Source organism: Varroa destructor, unplaced genomic scaffold (genome assembly GCF_002443255.2).
Source record: "Varroa destructor unplaced genomic scaffold, Vdes_3.0 BEIS01000003.1, whole genome shotgun sequence".
NCBI classification, from domain to species: Eukaryota; Metazoa; Arthropoda; class Arachnida; order Mesostigmata; family Varroidae; genus Varroa; species Varroa destructor.
This window is the reverse complement of record NW_019211456.1, coordinates 35,059,572-35,084,849: the sequence shown is the minus strand read 5'-3', so window position 1 is coordinate 35,084,849 and position 25,278 is coordinate 35,059,572. Positions and strand designations below refer to the sequence as shown.

Below are 25,278 nucleotides of genomic sequence, written 5' to 3'. Positions count from 1 at the left end.
TATATATATATATATGTCTAATCGTATTTTTAGCTCTTGGCAGAGTTTTTAAGCTTTCGAAGTAATTGGGAAGCGACACGTATCATGTGCCTACGTAAACTACCGTGCTCTGTATCTGGCGGAAATTGTTTGAAAGGACTTTTAATCACAGCCTACAAGTCAACCAGAGTACGCCAATCCTCACAAGGCAACAGAGGAACAAATCAAAAGTTACGTTTCTTGTATTTGTTAGCAAGCAAGTCCAAACTCAGCTCATCTCTCGGATGTATACCGTTTATAACGTATATACACACACGCTAACATAGACACCGACTATCGACCGGCACTCATTCGTAAATCATTTCCGAAAAATCCGCCCTAAAGAAGCTTATCCAATCTTCCTAGCAAAAGTACAGCTGGTGAATAAGTAACGTCGCTTCAGCTGTACAACAAGTTTCTAGCTGCTGCTGCGCGTGACTTATGAAGGCAGAACGGCAGGCAAAGCTGTCTGCCACGAATGCTTATAGATCTCCTTGTTGAACTAGAGATAAGATTTCGAACTAATAATGAAAATACAATTTAGTCCTATCAAATTACAAAGGCTCAATCAATGAAATTTCAGCTAACCTAATTGTAAGTGGCGCTTTGGTACCACAGTACATAAATGCGTCACAACATATTTTTAAAAAGAGTATTCAACCCCTATCGGCGCCTTCACTGGACCTATAAGAATCGTTTTTCTTTTGGGATCGCTTCTGTATTTAGCGTCGATATGTATGGTACTAGATCATATATGCGATAAAGCAAGTCGGAAGAAAATGAATATATCGGAAAGTTAGGGTATGTATCAAAGTACAGCAATTGCTCTTTCTGACGGTTCGAGACTGACATACAACGTCTTCTGTTCGTTAAAAGTATCTCCATACGGGGACGGCCAACGGTATCAAGGAAAACACTTTTAGGAGTCAAAACATGTCTCCAAGCCTATGACACGGACCTCTTCTTCCTAATTTATTGTAACTAGTGGAATTTCAGACTCGCGTTTAGGAAATGCATCTGTAGAATTGAAGAAAACAGCTTTTGCCTAAATAGAGTTGGGTTACAACCATATCTACTAAAATCTTAACGTTTGTCCTATCTAGTTCACATGGACCACGCAATGCGAGAAACATTGAACGCTAAGATACCCATAGCCAAATCTACGAAAGCACCCGCGGTATTGTGCAGGATCATACACAATGTCCACAGCCCTAGAGCAGATAGGGAACATATATTAAAAGCTTTATCACCAGCCCATTTCCAGTCTAGACCATCTTAAACTCGGCAGTATTACACACACAGGCCAGTTTGTACCAATCCGATGACTCCTGAACGAGGAGTAACTAGGGCAGAACTTTCTATAAAAGGCGTCCTTCCGAACAGCCAAAAATTGATTGAGCATCCTGGAGGGAAGCTAGATTGCCTTCCAATTTACTTTCTTACCCAACCAACAATTATCCAGAATCATTTTTTCACATGTGTCCATTATGATGAGTGTCCTAGGCACAATGCCGTCCATAAGTGGCGCATGATCGGCCTTTGCAGATTGGTGCATTCAATTTAAGAAAAATTTTATGAGCTGTTTGTCGTAACCGGCAGGCGTTCAGCCACCATTTCTGGTATCAGATAAAAGTCAATTCTCTTTAGAGCAAAAAAAAACAACAAATTCCCCAGGGCAAACAACATTGCTTGATTAAACGACAGTTGTTCGAACTTATTAGTATTATTTATTATCCGATCTTTCCGAACTGTACGAACCTTTGACATGATTAAAAATTTCCTTTTTTGCTCGAAATCCAAAATTCGGCAAGCACTTCTTATGAAACGAGCCGGAAAACCACCAACGGAGTTCACGTTTATAGGGGTCGATAATGCATCAAGAAGACTCAAAAAGCCATTTTCGATACGCAAATGAACGGCCCTTTTAAAAGAGACAATATCAATTAGCGAACAAGTGGTCTAGATAAGGTCCAACGCTTACCTTTCCTAAAACTTCTGGTACTTTTTTTACCCTTTAAGTCATTTAATCGTTTTGAGCCCTTGCATTTTTGGGATTTTTGGCCTGCTATCAGCCCAAAATGTAGTTCCGTCGGACGTTCTATGCATTGTATCTGGGCGACACTTGAGCAAGTTTTCGTTTATAAACTTTCTTGAACAATGATCAATCAAAACTTAGCTTCGGGAATATTTGGAAGATTAATAATTAGTAATTTAGGTCTAAACCAAAGTTGAAACCCCTGCAAATAGTCGCCATATTGGACGAGTATGACCTTCAGGGACGACATTTCTAACATATGGAAAAAAGTTACTGGAATATTTGTTTTTGCTTAGATGAGGTCTTAGGAACAAAGGTTAATTTAGACAGACCTCTAATATTTGGTAAAACTCCGCAGCTTTGAAAGGGGTTACCGAAGTCCGAATCGGGCCCGTTTCTGTTGTTTGCAAGATAAAAAAAAATGGAGAAAAAGGAACTACGTAAACAAAGTCGATTTCCCAAGTGGAAAAAAACATCAATATGCGCTTAAAGGCCTAGCGCAAGAAGCGGGAAGCCATAAAAGATAATATGATTTCGGCCAAATGCTCCACCAGAAGAGGCCCCTGCCATTTACCCTACCTGTTCTTAGAATTAAGTATAAAAAAGTCACTGGGCTGATAGAAAGTGAGGTTTCAAATAGACAGTGCATCTATTTTAAACCCTCCAAAGAACTGCCCCAAGATGTAGTGTATCATATCAATACAGCAGCCTGTAGTAATGTATCCTGCATCGGTCCTTGCAAAGAAATCCTTTGAATCCATCAGTACACAAAATATCCGGAGTTAGGCGTAGCCTATTGTTATCGTCGAGACATATCGATAAACCTTCGCACTAGCCAAACTGCTGTCAAAGTAAAGTTGCCATAAAATATTTATCAACTGTTTTACATTAATTGCTTGAATTATCCTGGAATTCTAAATCAATTCTTGTCTTGGGCACTACCATTCTATCATATAGCAAAACGCCTATTACTAACAATATATAATATCTGTAAAAAAAAAAAAAGAATGATACTAAACTATATATTAAAAATCCAGTATTTCCCGATAACGTCAATAATGTTGAACTTACTTTGTTTCAGGAAGTTATCACCCCTCCTTTTCCTCTCCTAGTGCTCACTGTTGTTTTGATCCCGTATATATACATAGCGAGAATAGGTGCGGCCTCTCTGTATGCCCAATACACTAGGATTCTGTGGGTGCGTAGAGTGCATACACGGTACAAATCGTATCATAATATTATTCTTGTATACTGTGTGCACCTATGGACGAAACTACATACTACATATTAGAATAGAGTTGGCTTTCTTTGTCCTCATACGTGGTTCCCTCCCTGTTGTCGTCTGGACGTTGATCAGGCAACGAGGCCACAGTAATCGGCCAAACACAAGGGAAGCCTTTGGATGATCGTGGCTTGACGCCTAAGTAAAATACGGCTGGTCGACCAGTGATCTCTATGTCCGGAACCGCCCTACGCAGTTCCCATAGTGGCCGAACACCTTCTATGCCGATGCAAAATGAACCCGGCAAGCCCAATAGCACTGAAACCCATGCAGGCGACACAACAGAACCAAGCAGCTGTGGCGCAACTGCTGTTGTCGTCGGTGTTACTGCCGCGGCTTGTAATAATATCGTGCTGCAATGAACGCCACGTACCTACGAGCAGGCATAGCCGTGGGGTGCCGAGGACAGAGAATGCCGCAGACTGCCTAAGCCCAAAATGAGACATTAGTGGTCCAGAAATTGATAACGAAAACAATTCAATACATTTGCTAAAATATATAATATCTGCATGCAACCTAGGCGAGCAAGCTACGCCGGCGGCTATTGTCGTATTGTCTCGGTGCCTAGTTTTTTGTACCTTTGATAATAAACAAGTTGATATACAGTCGGGACGTCTCAAAACATTATCGGCGCACACAGTTCTATTGATTAGTATACCGAAATCGTTAATCTGTGTTTTTCGTCAGTCGCCGCGTTATTCAGCAAAGCAGCTAGAATCTATTGCATACATAGTATAGAATTATGTGCCCTGTAAAACTAGCAAATAATTTATCCCATTTTTATATGAGAACGACAGGACATGAGATCGAGACAGGATCTTTGAGTTGTCGTAACTGCACCAATAAGAACAACGACAGTAAGCAATGAACATAACAATTTTCTCTACATTTTAATAGTTTAATGCTTTCTTAATAGGAAGTAACACGTGGTATGCGTCGTCGCTGTCAGAAGATTATCTTTTTCAGCAGGTCCTATACAAAAACGCCGATACTAGAGGCTTTCACCGCACAAAGGTTAGTCTACTATAATATTCGAAAACATACCTAATGCATAAATATTTAGTGTTTTTTTTTTTTTAAATTTAAATGTAACTGTGTTGATGCACCAGAAGAAGAGCAGGCCCGGTAAGTGCGCGTTTTTTTTTTCTCTAAAAGTGACTGCTGAGATAGTCATGCGTGCCCAGTCCTAGTAAATTTGCTCTCTCCACTGTGTAATATTGCATCGATGATATTAGCTTAATAAACAAAAAAAGCATTATTATTTCTGAAGCTTTGTTTTACGTGTCTTATATATAAGCATATTTGTTTATAGGTCCATTGATTATGAGGAGAATTATGTGCAGTCAACCAGTTTACGAGGCTTTAACTTTTCTTGTCGTCCTCATCGTTTAATGTTTCTGTTTCTGTGCTCTACACAATATGTGCAACGAATAAAAGACTTTGATAGCTTGAACAATTACTCGCAAAAAAAATACTAGTTCGCAAAATGTGTTTCGCTCGTTTCAAACAAAATAATTTATTTTCATTCATATTTTATATTTATTTATATTCGACATTGAAGACTTTATCGAAGTGCAGTAACAGATTCGGTAACTTGACCATTATAGCGGCGCTCGATCGTACGAAATTATTCTTAGTCGTCCCTTTTGAGCGAATTGTATATCATGTGTTCGCAGCATGAATGTACGGCTGAATTTCGAAACCGTAATGTTGGTAACAACGATAAGCCAACCTTTTGTGCGTTACAGACGATATTCAGGTTGTTAATTGTAACCTCTTTGTCCATATATAGTTGCTTAAATGGCTTCGTTTATTCCAGTTTTTATCAGTTTCGAACTGCTAGTATTGTATTTACGGCACGTGCAAATGATGGATCTCTCGTTCTACTACAGTGAAATTCGGCTAGGCGTTTATTGAATAATAACGAGAAGCCAATACTGAACGTATGTCAAGCTTATGGATCTCGCTTTTAAGTGACGCATTTTCTAATCCGGCCAGAAAATTTCAGCCAGTTATAAGTTTACTTTTTTCTCTGCTTTGAAGGTACCAATTTATACTGTCGTTAAAGTTATTCGAATAAACACACACAATAAATACAAATATCTAATACATAAGCGTTAAACCAAAACATGGCCCACGCGTCGACACCTGCTGACGTATAAACAGACTAGAAAGTAGAAACCAGAACAGCCGGCCTTTAAAGCCATCAAGTCGTGCGGTATTATTCACTGTCTATAGAAATGTTTCCCTTAAGATACTACGGTTTTACGACAACTTTTCAGCTTAAAAAGCAGAGAGTCTTATTTTTTTGCAATATATGCTTTAATATAGCAGTCATCCCTGCCGCTCCCGTAATAATAATCTATTTACGTGTGCGCGGACCATATTCGTTCGTTAAATACGACGAATTTGGTAAATATTGCCAACCGCGAGCGCAACAGGACAACGCAGGAGTTGTCTATCGATCTAAATATTATTTTAATTTGAAGTCTAGTTAGAATTTCATTGGCACTTCCTCTTGAATAGAAAAGTTTGCCGGTTTCTTAAGCGAAGAAATTGCTTTTAAAAACAATTTTAACATAAAGGCAAGTGGAGGCATCTTCACAATGTTTAAATAGCACTATTCGTCACGTAGAATACGATACAAATAGAACTCTAAAGCAATCGCTATAGACTTAGGAACCGGACACTGCAAATCTCCTAAGTCTCTCGGAGATCAACCATTTATTGCGATAAACTGCACGATCTAATAACGCTATAGCTAATGAACGGAACACGTTTCCTCGCCAGGTTCGGCCGTATGTGAGACGTCAATGTTGACTCTCTCTGTGTTGTAGAAGAATACAGAATTCATCAGGACAAACGCCATCTTATCGTACCCGCTGAGAACACCGTGTTGGACATGTTCAATTAAATTGCTGACAAAAACTACACACGTGTAATGAACAACCGTTTCTGAACTCGTTGTTGAATCTCTATTCGCTTACATGTAAAACGTCGCGTATCGTACGCCAATCACGATACCTCAAAAGATAACCCCTGAGCATGTTTAAATGAATTGTGCTCGGATTGTTAAAAACGCAGTTTGAGTAAGACAATAAAAAACACTTCCTAGCGGAACAGAGTATAAGTTCTACCGAATACTTAAGTCTGCAGGAGTCTTGGAGGCAAGGGACCGCACGCCAGGCGTAATCCCGCTTGGCAGCGGCTTGGGTAATTGATGAGAAAAAGTCTTTGTCTCACGATCACATGCGCATCGTACCCTGTGTCCGTTTGTGTGTGTGTGTCTGTGTGTTTGTGCTCTGAGCTAACATAAAAATAATAAGACAAACAAAACGCGTTGGTGATTAGACTAAACGGTTTTTCTTCATCTACAGCGTGTAAGGGCAGTTTGTAAAAACATTTCCCGGTTTACTACTTCTCAACGAATCAACAATACATGTGATAAGCATCTCATTCTATACAACTTAAACATCGGCAAAGAAGGTCAACTATTGTTGATTTATTCATATGGACTGTTAATATAAACAAGAAGACAATGAATCAATTTCTTACGAGACTTCACCTATATAATCGTGATCCGGATTTTAGCGCATATCAAGGTGCTAAGCGATAAGTATCTTAAAGAAGATTCAAAGGGAAATTGGTACAACATTCGTTCAGTTTTTTGATGCGAATACTTATCCTACAACCTTCGTAATATCCCTTGACAATAGATGGCTGCATTAAATCTAATAGGATTAAGGCTAACATACGGCCCGTTTTTTCTCCATCTAACCCTATGTTTGATGACGCTGGCTTTTATGCCTCTAAAAGAACAGAACAACTGATGGCGGTAGACAATCGGCCTAAGACTGACACCGATCAGCAGCAGGACGGCCAGCACTAGGGTAATCAGAGGTAAGAGAGAATCAATAAAACAGCAATTAGGATGCCTAGAATAATACCTAGAAACAATTAAACTGCACCCAACGATCACAGATGTATCAGAAAGTGGGCTTTTGGGCATAGTGACACCATCCTAGTCTCGTGACCCGTACGTATTTGCCTGTGTGTGGGTAGGCAGTTGGTTTGCACAAAGTAGAACAACTTAAGTTCTGTGTATCAGATAAGAGTTTGGACAAAACAAAATTTATACTACGCGACATAGGTACTTATATCAACGGAATATTTGTGAAGTTTTTGCTGGTCCCACAAATAGTCTTGCCATAATCAAGTATGGAAAATATATCATTTCGACTACTCCACACTGAATGTTTAAGATATTACTAAATAGCAACAATAAAAACAGCATGTTGATCTTCATTTGTTTACCTCCACCACCCAATGTCTGGTACAGCTGCTTTCCATCTATGTGCAATTCCATGTCTTAGTGACGCATAATAAATTTATAGCGAATTAAAAGCAAAGATAATGGCCGGAGGGTGTCGATTTATCTTTTAAACCAACACAGGGCAGTTGTAGAAATACAGTAAATAGCGTGCTGGAGATCTATTAAAAACCTCGCTTTTTTAAAGCTGATCGTGCAAGTTTGTAAATGCCGGATAATTCGCCTTACATATATTATTTTACAATCAAATATCTATAAAGTAAAAAAAATCGCCTAATGAGAACCTCATTTAGAAAGGCCTAAAGTTTGAATATTTACACTTGGAATTTTCACACCAATATATATATATATATATTCAAATACAATATTTATCAAGGCACGTACTACTTAATAAATAGGAAACGTCTACATGACGCAGTGTGGCCAGAAGTATAATTATGTATACACCAAGGATTCAGATTCTTTTTTCAAAAGAGGTATGAGGGGAAGAAGCCGTACAAGGGCCCAACTGGCCATACTTAGGCGGTACCTTTTGCGCTCCCCTTTGCCGAAAAGAATTAATATTTTGTGAAATTCAAAGCCTTAAACAGTGTAGCCACCACCTGTCCTTGGTGGATTCCTGCCAATCTTCTACTCTTATTACTACAAACAAAAAAAGAAACGTTTTTTTAAATAGAGTGAGCAATCCCAGCGTAATTAGTTCGTTCAAACGCCTATAAATTCATCCATAATTGCATACGATTAATTCATAAAAATGTTTGCGATGAAACACACATTTATTAGCTAGATGATCCTTGGCCTGCGTTTATGACCGGCCACGATGAAGGGATGTTGTCTACTAGCGCCATTGCGCGTTGTACACAATCGCGTTCTGTTTTCGCTTTAATCAATAGCATGACAGCGAACCTTTCAGTCTCACCTATCCGTAAAACTACTACCATTCGGCCTACTAAGCACTTGGCTTGGTGTGAATGCGTTTGAAAGCCTGATTCGAAGGAACTTATTAGGTGCAGAAGAATCAGCACCCTGCGATGCCTGTCATCCATATAGGGCTTACAATATTCACGTGACGCATTGCGACGCCTGCTATAGGCAGGCCATCGAGTCACTATCGGTAACAGCATTTGCATGTCCCGTCCGTTGTTGTTATTGGCATTGAGCAGGCAGATAGCTGTCTGACAGGCAACAAGAAAGCCTATGGGAATGGCCGCCGCAGCAAGACGAGAAAAGAGCTTGGTAAAATCCTTATTGCCATCCTTGTATATTACCCTTGTTTCTCCGCATTTCCGTCGTTTCCCATATATATATATATATATATATATATATATGCTGCGAATAAAAGGGAATACCTAACATGACTAATGTGTGTACGTGGATTGTATATCCGAGTAGGTGAGCACAACGCAGGTCTATTCTATTTATTAGTAAAAACATATTCATACATAATATTTATAATACTTACTACTATTAATTCGCAACAAAGTTATCGGATACTTACTGGAAGTTTTTTGAAGTGAAAATAACGCGTTAGAAGAACACGTGACTATGTAGGTTTGATGTTTAACCAAGAAAACTGATATAAGAGTCCACTTAAATGAAAAATCCATCAAAGTATAAGGTTAGGAAAGATCTCAGTTGAATTGAACACAAGTCCTGAATACTTTTTCACGGACACATGAAAGTTTTCGATTGAAAAATATTAATGAAGGTACCTACGTTCTCTTACTGGTAATTCGAAGAAAATCTGAGTTCGGCAATCCGGAATTCCGATTCTGTCGCTAGGGTTCTATTGTAAAACGCGTATCCAACGAAAGATAACGTAAAACGTTCTGCGGTAAAACGTAAAATGTCGGTACGGCGAGTGCTTGTCTCATGAGGTTATTAAAAAGTAATACGTGTGCAGTATGCATGTCAGTTTTAGTGCTGCTGTCCCATAATAGCAGAACGGGAACTGTGCGATCATTGATTGAGGAAATCTCCGGAATCGTTCGAAAATAGTTTCAGAAAACGCAATTTCACACTGGATGGTAAAAGATTAAGGAGATCTTTGGTCTATGTATACCAAAGGCTAAACGCAGATCCCTCGATGCGTAATTGATATTATTCCACCCACTAACACTGATGATAAGTTCTTATAACACGTTCCTCACGTTTTAGTCGAATAGTGAAGCAGAAACGGCCGATTCTCGAAAAATACATGTTTCGTCAAATGATACCTTGCTATATCGGAATTAGCTATCTTTAATCAACACTTTTCAATCTGTTGTGATATTTATCCAGCCAAAAGTCTTCTGCTAATAATACGACATAAGACTTGTTCAGGAAAATATCAGACGGCACTTTTAAAACCTTTTTAAACTACCTTGATCTGACATTTCAGGTTCTGACACGAACGCTAATATTTAGGCAAAGCTCTAAAGCGACAAATGCAAAGCACTTTCAAGTGTCACCGACCGACTAACATGTGTACAAGCCCGCCAATGCAATAATTACCACCTATGTGAGTTCTCTGTGACTCTGGGACTCTCTTCCAGGGTTTGCGATTACTGTCTACTGCCACTTCTACAACCATCAGTCAGTTTGCCGCTGCTAGGATTTAGCCGAATCCTACCTAAGCTAAACCTATCCGAGTCCTCATCGTTTAACCCTTGAGCCTGACTTGGCTCCATTAGGCGGGGTCAAGTGCTGAGAACGAACTACGCACTTCGGCTTCCCGCTCGAACGGATGGACGATGCAAGCCATAGTCATTAAGGCTGTAGTGTTAGTACCTCAGGCTGATGGCAGTCGAGGTCGATATTTCTGCCGTCATGGCGAACGAAGGAAAATTCCTACGTGAAGTTGGCCGCAGTATATCGATATGCATAAATACAGACATGCTCAGACAAACAACCTGCTAGACACACAATATTATTAGGTCTCAACTCTTGTGACTTACGGTCTATAGCAATCAACAGAGGCGAATGAAAGCCAGTTGTCGCATTAATCAACTAATAATATGGGCCTGAACCCCCGATGTTGACACATTTTTGCCACCAAAAATCAGTGCACTTTTTAGCGCATATGTTCACCTTGATCCGTTCTTCTCAGTACTTGATAAACGTGTCATAGAACTAGGCTGATTTTTCACTCAGGTGATTGGGTCTTCACAAGTAGAAATAGACGAAAACGTAAATAGACGGGCTGAACGTACACGAGTGTACAAGGCGCCTCGTTATCTTCGAAGAGTTTTAAACATGGTTTGTAACAGACATTCGTTTCTGTAAACGTCATTCAACGAAAATTCGAGCATGCCGGTAAGAAATCGGTTTCATTTTAAGGTATTAACCTATCTGTGCCTTGAAGAGATGCGTACCGAGCTCGTATCGGCCGACTATATATAAATTATTGTACACACTGTGTACTAATAGTCTAGTTCAGCTATAGTCGTTCTGTTTCCATTGCCAGTAGGATAATATCGGCCAAACAACTATTACCGAAAGGCCGATCTTTCCTGTTCGGAAAAAACGGTTTCAATTTTATTTAAAAACTTTTAGGTTTTCTCATTCTCGATAGTACGCTGTTCCCACTGTTTATTTAACCTTTAGTTTTAGGTTGGCATATTCATAATCGTCCAAATATCTAAATAATAAAATATATTCAAGCCATTATCGTCCTATTCAGGTCCCTCGTGGTTAAAAATATTTGCGTAGTTTCTAATACTGGACATCTTAGGAAGATATCTTGCATAGACGTCCTGATCTTAGAATATTTACGCTAATCACAGCTTACCAATCAGCCAATAAACTTTAACCCATCAGTAACACATCTGCGCTACATCTAGTCACGAACAAAATCCTTTTTATCGCAAAGGAGTACTCCTGCAAGGATGAATGATAACACGGCTATACTACTTATTTACGTATTGAAACTTAAAGCCAGACATGCGCTATACGTGTTAGTTTCACAGATATAACATACTACTTCGAATGTCGATATTTTTTAGTTAAATAAACAAATGTTTTCGTTTATTGGGTTGAAGATCATAGACTGGAATTACATAAAAGAACCGGTGATAAAGCTCTACAACTATTGGTGTACTGCCCTTATAAGATTGGTGCGGGACATCAAAATCCGGGTCTTTTGTCATAAATCGTGTTTCAGTATCTGCACAAAAATAGATGTTTCAACAAAATGCATTGCATATACTAGACGTACCACTTCTTGCGGTTATATTTATTTATCATTCACGAACGATCTTTCACTTCGAGCTTAGATAGGAAGTCTAAACCACCAACTAGTCGTTTTTCAAATATTCCTATAGTAATCGCACGTAAATCGAGATTGGTAAATGTAAACCCTTTCAAGTATCGCTTAAATACGCGACAAAAGATTCCGGGGCAACTAAAGTTCCAACATGACCAAAAAATTTAAAAGGTGTCAGAGGACGCGAAAAGTCTTAAAAAGAGTAACAGTTGAAGCTTGTCTGGACCATCCAATTGGCAGCCAGTATCCTCCACTCCAAGACGGTCTACAATTTTCCCGAAGCCACATGAAAACAAATGCAGATTGTTGATTTCAGTCAACAAAAGATGTTTCCGGTCTAGATGGAGGTTCACACAGCGCGGAGACGTTAGATAATAGCCAGTCTTTGCTTATATTCTAAGAGTGACGCGCTATTTTTGACTATAATGAGTTTGTTGTTTTGGTTTAAAAGGAACTGGCTTTCTTTAAACACCAATAATAGCAGATGGCCCATCACGACAAACTATCGGCCAAGGTATATCTAAATCTGAATTCCTTTTCTGTACATTGATATAAAAAGTTTATCGAATTGCAGGATGAAAATGGCAGAAGATGGCATGAAACTGGCGAATAAATTCTACGGTGTTATGATATAGAGTTTAGCGTAAAAGAGAGCTGCCATGATAGCATCATCTTAGCTTTCTTTTTATCGATATATTGCAACAATAGATTATAACATTACTTAGAATAATTGTTTTTTCCAACTATTTAGCCAGCGTAAGGTGCAACCTCATCTGCACCTTGGGAGAAAAAGGCTTTGCTGGCAGCTCAAGGGGTAGACGATTGAAAAGGTGACACCTGAATATAGGAAGACAGGCACCCTGGCTACATGTCCTCCGCTTCTCCAATAGGACATCTCTTTAACTGCATTAGCAATGTGAGCAACTAAAATGTGGCGGCGGATGAATGACTTTATATTTATTTCAGCCTATACCTCAAGTTAGCAAACTGTAGGTTAAAAAAAAAAAACGTTTTCAACTCTAATGGCTTACCTTACAGAAAGACTAGAATTATAACCCATTATATATTAACCCGGGTATATTCCCATTCAATGCAAAAGTAAGCGATTGAACAGCATTATTTTCAACTAAGGTGTCTATATTTAGAAGGGTTTATAGATGTTTCACCTGTTGTACCCTGTTGAAAACAGCCCATTGACGACGGCATAGTCGGGACAAAGTCGAACGAAGTATGTATAGAAGCAGAAATCGTCATCACAATGTCTAGTTGTATTGAAATTTGGTAAACTATTAAGAATACACTGAGCATTTCTAATCGGAGCGCAGATATCCTATTTTATTTTATGATTGCCCTGATTTTCTATAGAAATGGTAGAAATGCTGGGCAATGTTTAGTCCATTGAGAGTTTCAGTGTATCCCAATAGATGTCGCTGTGTAATGAACAAATACAAATGTCTATATCATTCGTTAGCTTAAACGTGTACAAAATTTCAAATCGGGGCAACATCGTAGATCTCCGATAAATGAGGTTTACTACATTTGAGCATGGCATAACATAACGCAATTGAAAACAGTTTTGATTGACGCCGCCATATTGGCAGTAAACAAAATAGTTCACGTAAAGTAAGGGTATATTCAGCTGGTATATAAACGATAAGATATAAACGACACCCGAATTAACCTAAAGAGGATGCGGGAAACCTTAGCATAATTTCATCTTAACTAAAATGGCGTACCCAGTCAAGCTCAAGCAAGGAGGATCGCGAATAAATTTGGCAAACGAAGTGAATGATTTTATTCTTACTTTTCCACGATTATTCCCCGGCGCAGTTGCATACTAAATAATACGAAGCAAAATACAGGGAGGTAACTGGCGAAATTAACACGCTGGATTTTCCCTGCCTTGATCTTATACAGATGCCGAAATCAGAATCGAAGTTTTTTCAAAATATTTTTTGATGCGACGTCTATGCAGGGACCGTTAACGCAATACGATCATTATGACTGCCGCTTTTGCTATAACTTCCGCTTGAAAATTCTACGGCAAGGAATTGATTGGGCTCGAATTGCTTATAATTCACAGAGACAGCGCAGCGAACTTCGAAACCCCCCTTAAGTATGTGGAACGCCCTCCAATCGGGCTTATTTCGTCATCGCCATTTTCCAGGTGGCTTTTTCCTCTTTACTCAACTAACTAATACCTAATTGTCGATACCATCTGTGCCATCATACTCAACACGTAATAAATCCCACTACAGACTCATCTGTTCGCAGATTTGGCAAAGAAAGCAAATGATGCCATCCTCTTCTCGTACACTAATGCACATTCCTTGATAGCCCAAAAGTTCCAGTTCATTTAACGTAATCAAGTTCGTATATCATCGGTACTGATTACGTTCGTCGGGGGGCAGGAAACTGCTAAAATGAAGTTTGAAATAGGTTAAGGTCATAATCGAATAGTTCTATCGATCGGAAATAGAATCAGGTCGTATCTTAACCGCTACAACTTCGAGATAATACAATGCGGAACAAGACCCAAAGTAAGTGAGCCTTTAAGTATTTTGTAAGTTGATGCAAGGAAATGTATACGTAATAAACATACTGGATTCAGTCAACTTGAAAAAGCAGTGTCCATGTAATGCGGTCACTCAAAGGGCAACAAAATTAGTGAATTTATTTGCCTTAAACATCACACATTAACTTCTAACTGGGGAAATTTGCGAGTTCAGATGAACTAAGTGACAACAAACTTTTCAGTTCTGTATGGGAAAAGTGTCCTATTAGACCGTAGGTTTAAACACGCAAATATGAAGTATAGGTGATTGTTCTTGGAACGCACACTAATAGCATTTCTAATAGACGAATGAACCGCGCGGTGTAGGCGAGGCCAGACGAGTTCCGAGAACTCGACTTTATATTGATGAAAAACAATCTTGCAAGATGTATTTTTGTACAATTTTGAAACTCCTTTACTAGATATGAAAGAAACAAAATATATAGAGCACACGGTGGTCATAATGTCTAGTCTAACGACTTCTTTCGTAAAGATTCAGCATAAGCTTTCTCGTAGCAGACAAGGAGGATATTGCATCGAACTTTAGAGCTATCGGCGAGGCAGCGGTTGGATAAACTTCAGACCGAACTTGACTGAATAATAATATAAGATACAAAGAAAAAAAAAGAAATATATATATATATATAAAACAATCTAAACTATAAAAAATATCTAAGCGTCCAACAGTTCTCTAAAGGCCTGTTGAGCGTAATTCGGGTTTGAAAAGGAGCCTCTAAACAGAAAGTTGAATTGTTCCGTGATACAAATTTAATTCGTTGGAGATGAAACCTGGTCAGTGCTTTTGCTCTGAAAGCATTCCACGAACGCGTTCTGACGTATTCTTAAAGCCTGACAAGAAACCAAAGACGTGGGAAAAATAACCGATAATAATAAAAATAAAGAAAAACCGACTGATAGCACCGCGAGGATAATACCACGTCAATCGAGAGCCAGCTTCGATTTAAAGCGGACCATTATATTACATTGTGTTTTCAACTAAAGAGAGACTATGAGACGACCCTAACGAGAAGCCAATTTGACATTACTCTGAGATATAATACGTTAGTCCATTTTGTTGCGAAAGATCCTAACGGAGCTCTACACCTCGTTCATTCCGTATGAACATGGGAACCGTGCTAAATATGCCTTACTAAGGCCATTTATCTCTACGTTATGAAAAATTTCACTTATAAGGTAACAATGTTTCAACATGCGTGTCGCAATCGGTATAGCTTCTGATTTACGTCTCGATATATTGAAAATGGAGACTTTTCAAACGTAAAAAAATAGTAGCTGTTGTAACCATTGACCGGTGACATCATTACTATTTGCTGGAGTCTATGCTTGCTTTTTTTGTATGCCTTAGTTAGAACAGTAACTAGGGGTAACTATTGAATCAATAAAAATCCTTCAGCTCAGTAACTGAACGCGGAACGCGCGTGTCAACCGAACGAAGGATAGTGCGGCAAACTGACAGCGTGCGGGGTTGAATCAGCATACTGCAACCCATCACTCAGCCAGCCCTAAGCGTACTTCAAGTAATCGACCAGATTATACTTAGAACTTAAGTAAAAATACCATATAGTACTCACATGGAGTTCATACATTACGACGGAAAATCAATATTACGGATAAATAAATTCACTAGGTCCTCCAATGAACGTAGCTAGATGGTTTGTGCTAGTCGACTATAGAATCGCTAAACAGCAGTGAGACTCAAATGTGTTCGATCAAGCAAAACTATCGACAAACATTATAACGATATTAGTTACCTAATGAATGTAATTAGTGTACATATACTCACAGCATCCTTCGTCGATGTAGCGACCTGCTTGGCCTTCTCTGCTCCAGAAAAGCTGACGAGTCTCATTTTTAACGAAAAAGCGTCGTTTATCTGGCCGTCCTTTTTGGAAGAACTTAATCAGGGTAATGCCGATCTCTAGTTTTCGTATGATTTGCTCCATTTCTGAGATGCCCGTTAGCGGCCCGTTGTGTGGGCCGGAAGGCAACGACCTCGTACGCACTGCCAATCCTGCCATCGCGATTACAATGTTTCCTGGGGTTGTTTTTTGTGTTACAAATACTTTGTGGCAAACTGTTCTCGGATCCTCTTTTCGCTAGGAAGATTCATCAGCAACTCAGTCTACCACCAGCTTGACGACTGATTCTACACTTCTTAAAACCGTCACTGCCTTACGCAGCACCCAGGGGCCCACTTTGCACACATCACTTGGTAAACAAAAAATACATACATTTTACATAAGCGGACTGATTCAATGTAGAACTGTAGAGCTCCCAAGCTAATCAGTGCCTGGCTTTACTCTCTTTCGCACGCGTCTTCTTTTCTAAGCGGTTTTCTAAAGACAAGTTCTCTGAGATGCTGGGGAAAGTTGAGCACCTGTCAGCAGTCACAATACTCTTTTCGACAGGACAGGCGCGACACCACGACTCACTAGTAGACTTCGCTAATAACTACAATTACTATATTAGGATTCATCTATTGTATGGAGCTTTAATGCTTTATACAAGTCGTAATAACTGCCTGTATATGCGTATCTGCGGTAACACGAACAGACGTTCTGAGCGACCTGCTGTGCTTGATAGGAGGCACCGACAAAGACCACTTCGGGATTATGGTAACAACTTCGAGACCCAAAATTTTTGCGTCTCTTCTGCCCCTAGTCCGCCCCTCTCTCAAGCTTTCTTTTTACATCGACCAGTTCATCAGTGGCCGATGCGAACATTGTAAATGAACCGGAAGCTGGGGCCGTTGATGCTTCTGCTAATTGGATTTCATTTTCGAAGCGCACTATCTAACCATGCTATTCTAACTATCGAAAGGACTGACCACCATCTTGGTAAAGAGGCGACGTCTAACTTTTTGATAGTTGTTCGCTGCTGGTGTTGTTCTGAGGCAAGTAACTAATTGAGGATAGCTCATCAGGTATCATAAGCTTTGTTAGCATCATTGTTAAAGCTTCATGTTGTGTTTCCTGATAATCGATATGCTGGCGGGACTATCTCGCTCAGAGTAATAAGAGTAGGCTTTGGCCAGTTGAGGGGTTCGCTCCCGTTTCGAGCCTTGTTTAGCCTATTATTGTTCTTGTTTTCACTGCTATTGCTGTCACTAAAGTCTCTCTGGCTCGCAGTTGCATAGACGCGGTTTGTTACGTGTCGAACACAATTTTGTTACAACAACGTCCACACCGTAATAAGACATACTAGACACATTCTGGCGGGTCATCTAACGCCGTCAGCTGCGACATTCAGTCATAAACATGTACCGTTATCGACAGCATTCAGTCAAATTTGAAGAATCGGAATAAGCTGTTGTCATAGGCTAGCCTGAAGAACAATGACGATGGTGACGAAGACACCCACACTTTTGACGTTCCGTCAAAACAATGACAGCAACTGCAAAGATGAGTCAGTTACCCAGCGTCTAGCACCAACGTTGGCCAGAAAACTATGTCAGGTTTCTAGACATTTGAAGACTCCTCTAAGTCATTACCGAGTTCCTGCTACATACGTTTTCCTACAGTTCTGCAATAAAAAAAAAAAGACTTGCTTTGCTCAGATCTTCTTTCTTTGATTAAAATAGAGTTTGATGTTCTTCGGTCCTGAACTGTCGTTGTTGTTAACACCCCTCCTCTTCAATCAAATACGATCCATTTTCTCTTTTAACTTGTACACTACAGCAGCATGTAGAGAAATGATCCAGTCAGCTGTCGCTCTGATCTTGTTGTTTGTATCGTTGCGCATCTTCTACAACGAACGGAACGCTCCGACACGCCGACAACAGACTTGTTGGTGTAATCTTCTCACCACCACAGTTCCCTTCTTTCTTTCTGAGTTGAGTAATAATACTGTCGATCCAGGAACGATTTCATTGGTACCACTAACTGTACTACTCCAGCACCGAGAACGCCGTTAACATCGTCAGCTGTAAGCGGTACGTACGTGTCGTATTCAAACTGTTCGAAGGGCAGCAACAGCGAATTAACGAAGCTCGAAAGTTCTTGTTTAGTTGATGTTATGCATAAATGTTGATGATTTTACGGAGCAGCGTAATTGCGTGAGGGTGGCACGAAATACGAAAGTAGTTGAGTTGCCGTGGGGTCTGTGATGTGTTGCTGTCAAGGGTAATTAGGTATAGGCTGCATCCGTTCAGTCTTCTACTCGCACTCGTAGAGGCCGCGTCGCAGCATCTGAATCTTCTGGCTAGTCCTTTTGTTGCGTTTTTTCGTCTTATCTATAGTGTTGCTGCTGCCGATTTTGTGTTATGTTGCGTCTAAATGCTACGAGAATGATGCTCACGTGCGTCACATCGCAAAGCACAGTATCGAATACAAGTTCGATGCGTGCCACTGTTCTACAACTATCATCTATACTGTAATAGTCTCTATCACTTAGTGTCTCTTGTCTGAAGATGCGCGCGGCCAACTGCCGACGGAAGCTCGCAAAACTCGCCTGCTCCTGCCGCTGCTACTCCCACAACAACATACACCGATGACTGGAAGGAACAGACTGGGCCCTCGCCTTTGGTACCCGGCCAGTCAAACTGAAGGAAGGAAGCAGGCGCGCACACTTCGAGGCGAGCGTGTGGGGGAGCAGTAGCACCACGATGTCTGCCGTCACCGCCGCCGCTACCACTGGCGCCGCCGGCGGGAACAGCAAGCTCCTCACGGATGCACTCACCACGACAGAAACTGTCGGAGGGAGGCGAAGGCACACACAGGCACGAAAGACCAGAGAGGCTAGCTCACACTCACAGGCCAAGGGCGGCGACAATATGACGCAACGCACGTAACAGGGAGGGTACTACCACCACCACATGTGGGAGAGAGAGAAGGACGTTAAGGCTATATGGCAAAGACCAGCTGTGGCCTCCAGCATCACTGCTTTGGCTGGTACAAGCCGCATGAGCTCGGTCGCCGCGACCGACCGGCAAAAGCTATTGAAAGCAAGAGAGTGAACAAGGCAGAGGTCGAAACAAGGACCGATGATCTGTTTGGCGGACGATTGAAGAAGTAGTTGGGGGGATTGACCAACCCTGCGATGATGCTTATGATTATCACAACGGTAGAATATGAGGCGAAAACGGCGACAAGGCAATTTAGTAGTTATAATGGTTACGAGCACCCGTACGCAAAGCTAGCCTTTACTTGGCCTAATTGAGTGAGTCTATTCAGCTGCTCAGAGCAGCAGCCGTAATTCCGCAAAAGATCACTACTATAGGACAGAGACCCTCACACACGATAAGCAAATGGGGCAGATCCTTGTGCTCAGGTGCCACCAACACGGCCATGCTGAACGCTGCAGAGTCAGAGTCATACGAACACGTACAGTCACAACGTCGCTTGCATAACAAGGAGAACACGACGGGCCCTTTCTCTATGTCAATGCTGATGCAGGCGGAGCCGAGTAGGCCGCCGCGGTAGGACACGCGGGCTGTACCAACACTTACGCAGGCCGCGACCACACGGAACAGAGCACAGAAACTGAACGAACCTTACTCAATACATTTGTTAACGATAATGCGTGTAAGTGATGATTAGTCGCTTTAAATAGCAGTTCTCGATCGATGAACCTGTCTCTTGTACGGGATATTACGTATTCATAAATATCTGAGAGCGTTAAACGAAAGAAACGAGCTCTGTTGCAAAATAGGGAACGTTGACGACCGCAAAAAGAATAAAGCAGTAAGAAAATGATAATAGAAATAAAAGCGGTTGCTTGTTGATAGTCCTCGCTGTTTTACTTGGTAGTTTACAGTTGTTGGGGTCTGTGAGGGGTGAGAATCGCATACCGCGGGCTTGATGGACGAAAAGACACATCGGCGTAACAAGGCCCTTGATGAAGTTTCACTATAACGGCATGAAACAAATGAGAGAGGGTTCTTTTCGATGGACATTTGATGGATGCGACGAAAGACGACTAGCCGCCTTCAAGGGCCTATAAAAAGTAGCTGAGCGAGATTAAAAGTTTGTTGATGGAAGACCAAGTTTTAGGTAGTGAACTGAAAAGTTTATGGTAATCATCTGGAATTAAAAGAAAATGCTGATGGGTTGTATATTCTAATATTAATTATAGCGGGTGTATAAAGAGAACCTGATGAAAAAGGGGAAAGGTGGTAGTTCATGGCACTAGATTGCTCTCAGCGTACAAATTCTTTTAATGTTGTGGAAGTTTTCGGAAACCCAGAAAACTGTACACTATCATAGGACAATATTAGCTTTTCTATGTTCGTGCGTCAATGAGTAAGCAAATATCAAATAGATTAAAAAAATTGACACTATGTGATATCCGTTGAAAGGAACGAAAGCCATAAAGAAAATGCATTGCATGTTTAAATTTCCCGCCATCTTATCAGCTCCCATAAAGCGCAGCTGCATTGAGTCGCCGTTCGGCCTGTCTGCCTGTTCTAAGCATCATCCCCGGGTCTCAAAGGTCGTACACACGTACATTGAGGAAATTCTAAAAGGCCTGGTAAGTTTAGTGTTATAGCTAAGCGTACGATTAAATTCACATCAAGCTATTAAGTCGACGACCTTGTGATCGGAGAACATCTCTAATGATTCTCTACATTAGCAGGATAAGAACACATTCTGCTAGTGGCTATTTCTCATCACATATAGTGCGTATTTTGTTTGACTAGACCTTCCATTTAATCTGGCTATACTCCTTTAACATGGCCTATATTATCCAATCATAACTTTATTACTATTAGTATCCGCATTAAACGTAGAAAAGGATTTGTGGACTTTGAGGCTTTGGAGTGCTCGAGCCTATTGAAGCACATTCCACTATTTGTATTGGATCCATAGGGTTGGGCTGTGATATCTACGAGGTTATTTTTATATACCATCATTTTCCCTACATTTGTTCTGCTTAGGTTTCCCGAACTCGTATAGAATGAGAGTCAATAAAATTTTCTGTCATGACCTTTCTTACGTCTATTTTCAGATTGCGAATATGATTAGTCTGAGAAGCAACACCGCTAGTCTTGCGACGATCGTTAAGCGGTCGTATCATAACCGGGCATTGCTTGGAAAGCGTGAGACCGTCGGACCCGGTTCGTACCGCTATTTCTTGTTTTGTTATTATAATGTATGTCTGAGCTGTGTGATCGCTTAATGTTCCCACAAAAACCATTCATGTATTGTTAACGTATCGTACCAGTGAGACTTCATGCATAATCGTGATCTGATGCTCATTAGAGACACTCTTCATATCTTGTTTTTGACTTATCTGTATGGTGTATTTTGCTTCTACGTTTTTCCAGTTCTGTCTGCTCATAAAAATGTAAACACTTCTGCATGCATAATTAGTGTTTTTAAATAAAATCTTTATAAAAGATACAGATTTATTTATATCACATATAGTATATATGGTGTGTTTGCATAAATAATAATCTTGAATATCCGATTCCTGAAGTTTTTTTTTTGCACTTTGTACTTAAATATCGTGCTATACAATTTAGCTAAACAAAAAGGTTAGGTTAGAATAAAATCCATTGAATTTAGGCTATTATCTTGACTATCATTATTATTTCCATTGTTACCACCCAGAGCTTACATCGATTTGTCTTTGAATCTTCGGTTTTTGTCACATTTTGGATATAATAATGCCGGTGTTAGCATGGCAAACTTAATACTGACAGTTTCAACAGAAGTGAATACCCCCTGAAGTTAGTTAATAACTTAATACTTTATATTCTAAAAATAGTACTCTATAAAAAACACATGATGATGCTGCACTACGGATTATTACAACTGAAGGTGCGCGTGAGAAGACACTCGTCTACATAGCACAGTTGCGTATGTTCCCATTCGGCTAGTTATTATGTGCGTCCGGTGGTGGCAGTTATTCAGATCCAGCATTTTACAATTGTGTAGCGTAATTACTTTCTCGGTTTTTTTTTTCTCATTTATCTTGAGAATAGTAGGATTTATAGAAGAAAAATTAGGAAGAACCGGATTTGTGGGTGATGTGTTATCTTCTGGCGCGATTTGTTTTTGAGATGGCATACAAGCTTTCTATTTTTCGAGCAGGGATATGGTGTAAACTGCATTTTGAAGATTTGTTAATTTCAAGCAAAAATGGTTTGGCTTGTTTCCCTTAAATTGATATTTTTCGACTAATTTCTATTTTTTGTTATTTTGGCAAATGCTTGGGCAGAGTAATGAGTGTATTTCAGGTAATTTATTTGTCAAAAAAACGTATACTTTGATAATTCAGTTTGTAAAGTAATAAATAGGAAAGCATTTTTTTGTTTGACTTTACGAGATATATTAAACGGAGTTGGTGTCAAACTATTTTCCCTTAAAATAAGAAAGTTTATTCGGGGTCCCAAAAATGGTAATATTTAAAACCAATTAACTGTACAAATAGATGTGCCTTGAACTTTACTTGATAAATTACGTATGCTAACACTTTGCGTAAATGTGACCGTTATCAGCATGAACGCAGTACATCAATTCTATAATCACTGTATACCGTCCTGATATATAATAGCCTAACTAATTTGGTATCATCAGAAGGAGTTTCTTATTGCCAAATTACGACAACCAACTAATATATAATACTTAAGTATAAATCACTATATATATATATAGCACACAAAATCTATAAAAATTTCTCATTAAATGCACCTAATTTTCTGGTTCATTCTTTTGATCCCTTAAAGAAAGACGCAATGCGCGACTGCGATAATTGATATTAAATATGCTAGTGTTGTAGCCTTTTTTAATCAGTTTGTTCTTTAAACATATTTCTAGAACATCGTTCTGTTGTTATACTTGTCGATTATTCGTCGTTTAAAGTATGGCACTGTGCTAGATAGACTGTATAGTGTTTTTCCACGACATGCATATCCTTAATGTGTGTGTTCTTTATTTTGATTCATCGTTATCGTAGGCTTCAATAACCAGCTTATGTATGTCGATCGAGCTGATTTCCCATACCCGGCCTCCCGTTGGGGTGAACCCGATGCAAAGATCGATGCTCTTCGCGAAAAGGAAAAGGGTGACTGGAAGAACTTGTCAATCGAAGAGAAGAAAGCCCTGTACAGGTAATTATTCTCATAGGTGCTCGACTTAAGCACGTAATTTTCTTATGAACAGTATGTATTACGGAGGTCGCTCGTCGAATGGACGTATGAGGAGCAACAATTCATTCTACAGGTTAAATGCGCTAATTTACTTTTACGGGAATATATTACCTACATCCCACTCTGGAAACTCTTAATTAATCTGGAAACGCATGTTAATATGCTTGCAGATCCATGAACTAAGTGATATTCTGCATAGTGCCCATGCCTAGTAAAAATCAGGACCGCGAATATCAGTTAATGATATCCAGATTACTTAGTTAATTGAAATAGCCCATTAATATTATTCATGGATACTTAATATACTAATTATTATTATACTATATATATATATATATATATATATACTAAATTGTATATGTAGAAATGTAAGGTCTAGAAAAAGATTGGTAAAAGGTTTATGAAGTTAGTTTTTCTTGTCTTGAAAAGGATTCTTTAGCTTACAGAAGTGTCTTATCTGCTCGTGGAAGGATAAACCCAATACAAGAGAGATGCTAACCAATCGGTGCTTTTTTACTTCGATACTCATAAAATTTCAACGGACATTTAAAGTTGGTTATTTAAATCGTAACATCAAGAATATTATTCAATCTATTAATTTTTTTTGATTGTTAAAGTTTAGTATTGTTTTGTGACACATTTTAGGTACTCCTACCGACAAACTTTTTCCGAAATGAACGCCCCGACCGGTGATTGGAAGATTGTAGTTGGCGGAACCATGATCGCGGTTGGTATCACTTTTTGGATCTACGCGTTCTTAAAAAAGTTTGTCTACTCACCAATGCCAAAGTCATGCTCAGAAGAGGCCAAGCTGGCTCAGCTTGAGCGTATGGTTCAACTGCGTGCGAATCCAATCGATGGCATAGGTTCGAAATGGGATTACGAAAATAACCGGTGGAAGTAAATGAATTAAGACTTGATGATGAAGTGGATTATCGGATGAGTAGAATAGACATAAACAATGATAATGTACTGTTGCTTTGCCAATCGAGAAAAGCAGCAGACTGTTTTTTCTTCTTATAGAAAAAGACAGGATTAGCAACAGCATCAGGAATGGTTAATACTGTTCTATAGTTTTAAAAATAAACACTTTAAACAAGATGTACACATATTAAAAAGTTCCGTCTAATTTACTTGATTATTATTATTAACTGGTAAAATTCTAGTTGCGTCAAGATGCAGTAGCTTTTCTAATGCCAGATATAATATATAGGTACGTGGGCATTTAGAGCGCAAGAAGAGATAATTGCCGTTGAAAACGGAAACTCAATATTTATGTAGATCAGTTTCAAGACCCCAATATTAAAGAGTTAGCAATTTAAACGGGTTGGCTTTCCTAACAAAACGTTCTATGGAAGTAATCCATAGAAACCAATTTACTAAAAGATGATTTACCAGCATTACCTCTTGTACGGTGTTTTTCGGGCTCTATCTGCAATCGATATGTCAGGCTGCGGCAATTAGCAGCATTGGTGTGCAGTACTTTGATCTATCTAGGCTGCTAATCAGGCGCAACGACGTCGTTACGCGCTAATCAACAGTTCGGAATACACGTAATCATTCCATTGTAATTCAGTTCTTATTTTCGAATTACGTACAATTCAAATCTGCAATATTAAGAAGAACACTGGGAAGAATATATTAAAAGTGGCCTGCGTCTTAAGCTGCGTCATAAGTTAGTTGCAGACTATATTATAAGCGGTC

General features: G+C 39.6%; 2 protein-coding genes across 7 annotated transcripts in view; one reads left to right on the top strand and one right to left on the bottom strand.

Moving 5' to 3' along the window:
- The window catches only part of sl (small wing phospholipase C gamma 1), an 83,745-nt gene extending 63,528 nt beyond the window's left edge, over positions 1–20,217 (bottom strand). For all 6 annotated transcript variants that reach the window (XR_002671712.2, XM_022796372.2, XM_022796371.2 and 3 more), the window contains exon 1: positions 16,267–20,217. Coding sequence is in view for 5 of the 6 variants with exons in the window: in XM_022796372.2 (XP_022652107.1) it covers positions 16,267–16,501 (235 nt within the window). In the remaining variant the exon portion in view is untranslated. The remainder of the gene's footprint in view (positions 1–16,266) is intronic.
- Positions 17,824–24,692, top strand: LOC111248048 (cytochrome c oxidase subunit 4 isoform 1, mitochondrial-like). Its single transcript, XM_022799758.2, has 6 exons — positions 17,824–17,915; positions 18,341–18,414; positions 20,836–20,951; positions 21,429–21,537; positions 23,382–23,535; positions 24,220–24,692. Exons 1-6 carry the CDS (start codon positions 17,824–17,826, stop codon positions 24,476–24,478), a joined length of 804 nt encoding a protein of 267 aa, XP_022655493.2. The 3' UTR covers positions 24,479–24,692.
- The last annotated feature ends 586 nt before the right edge of the window (positions 24,693–25,278 follow it).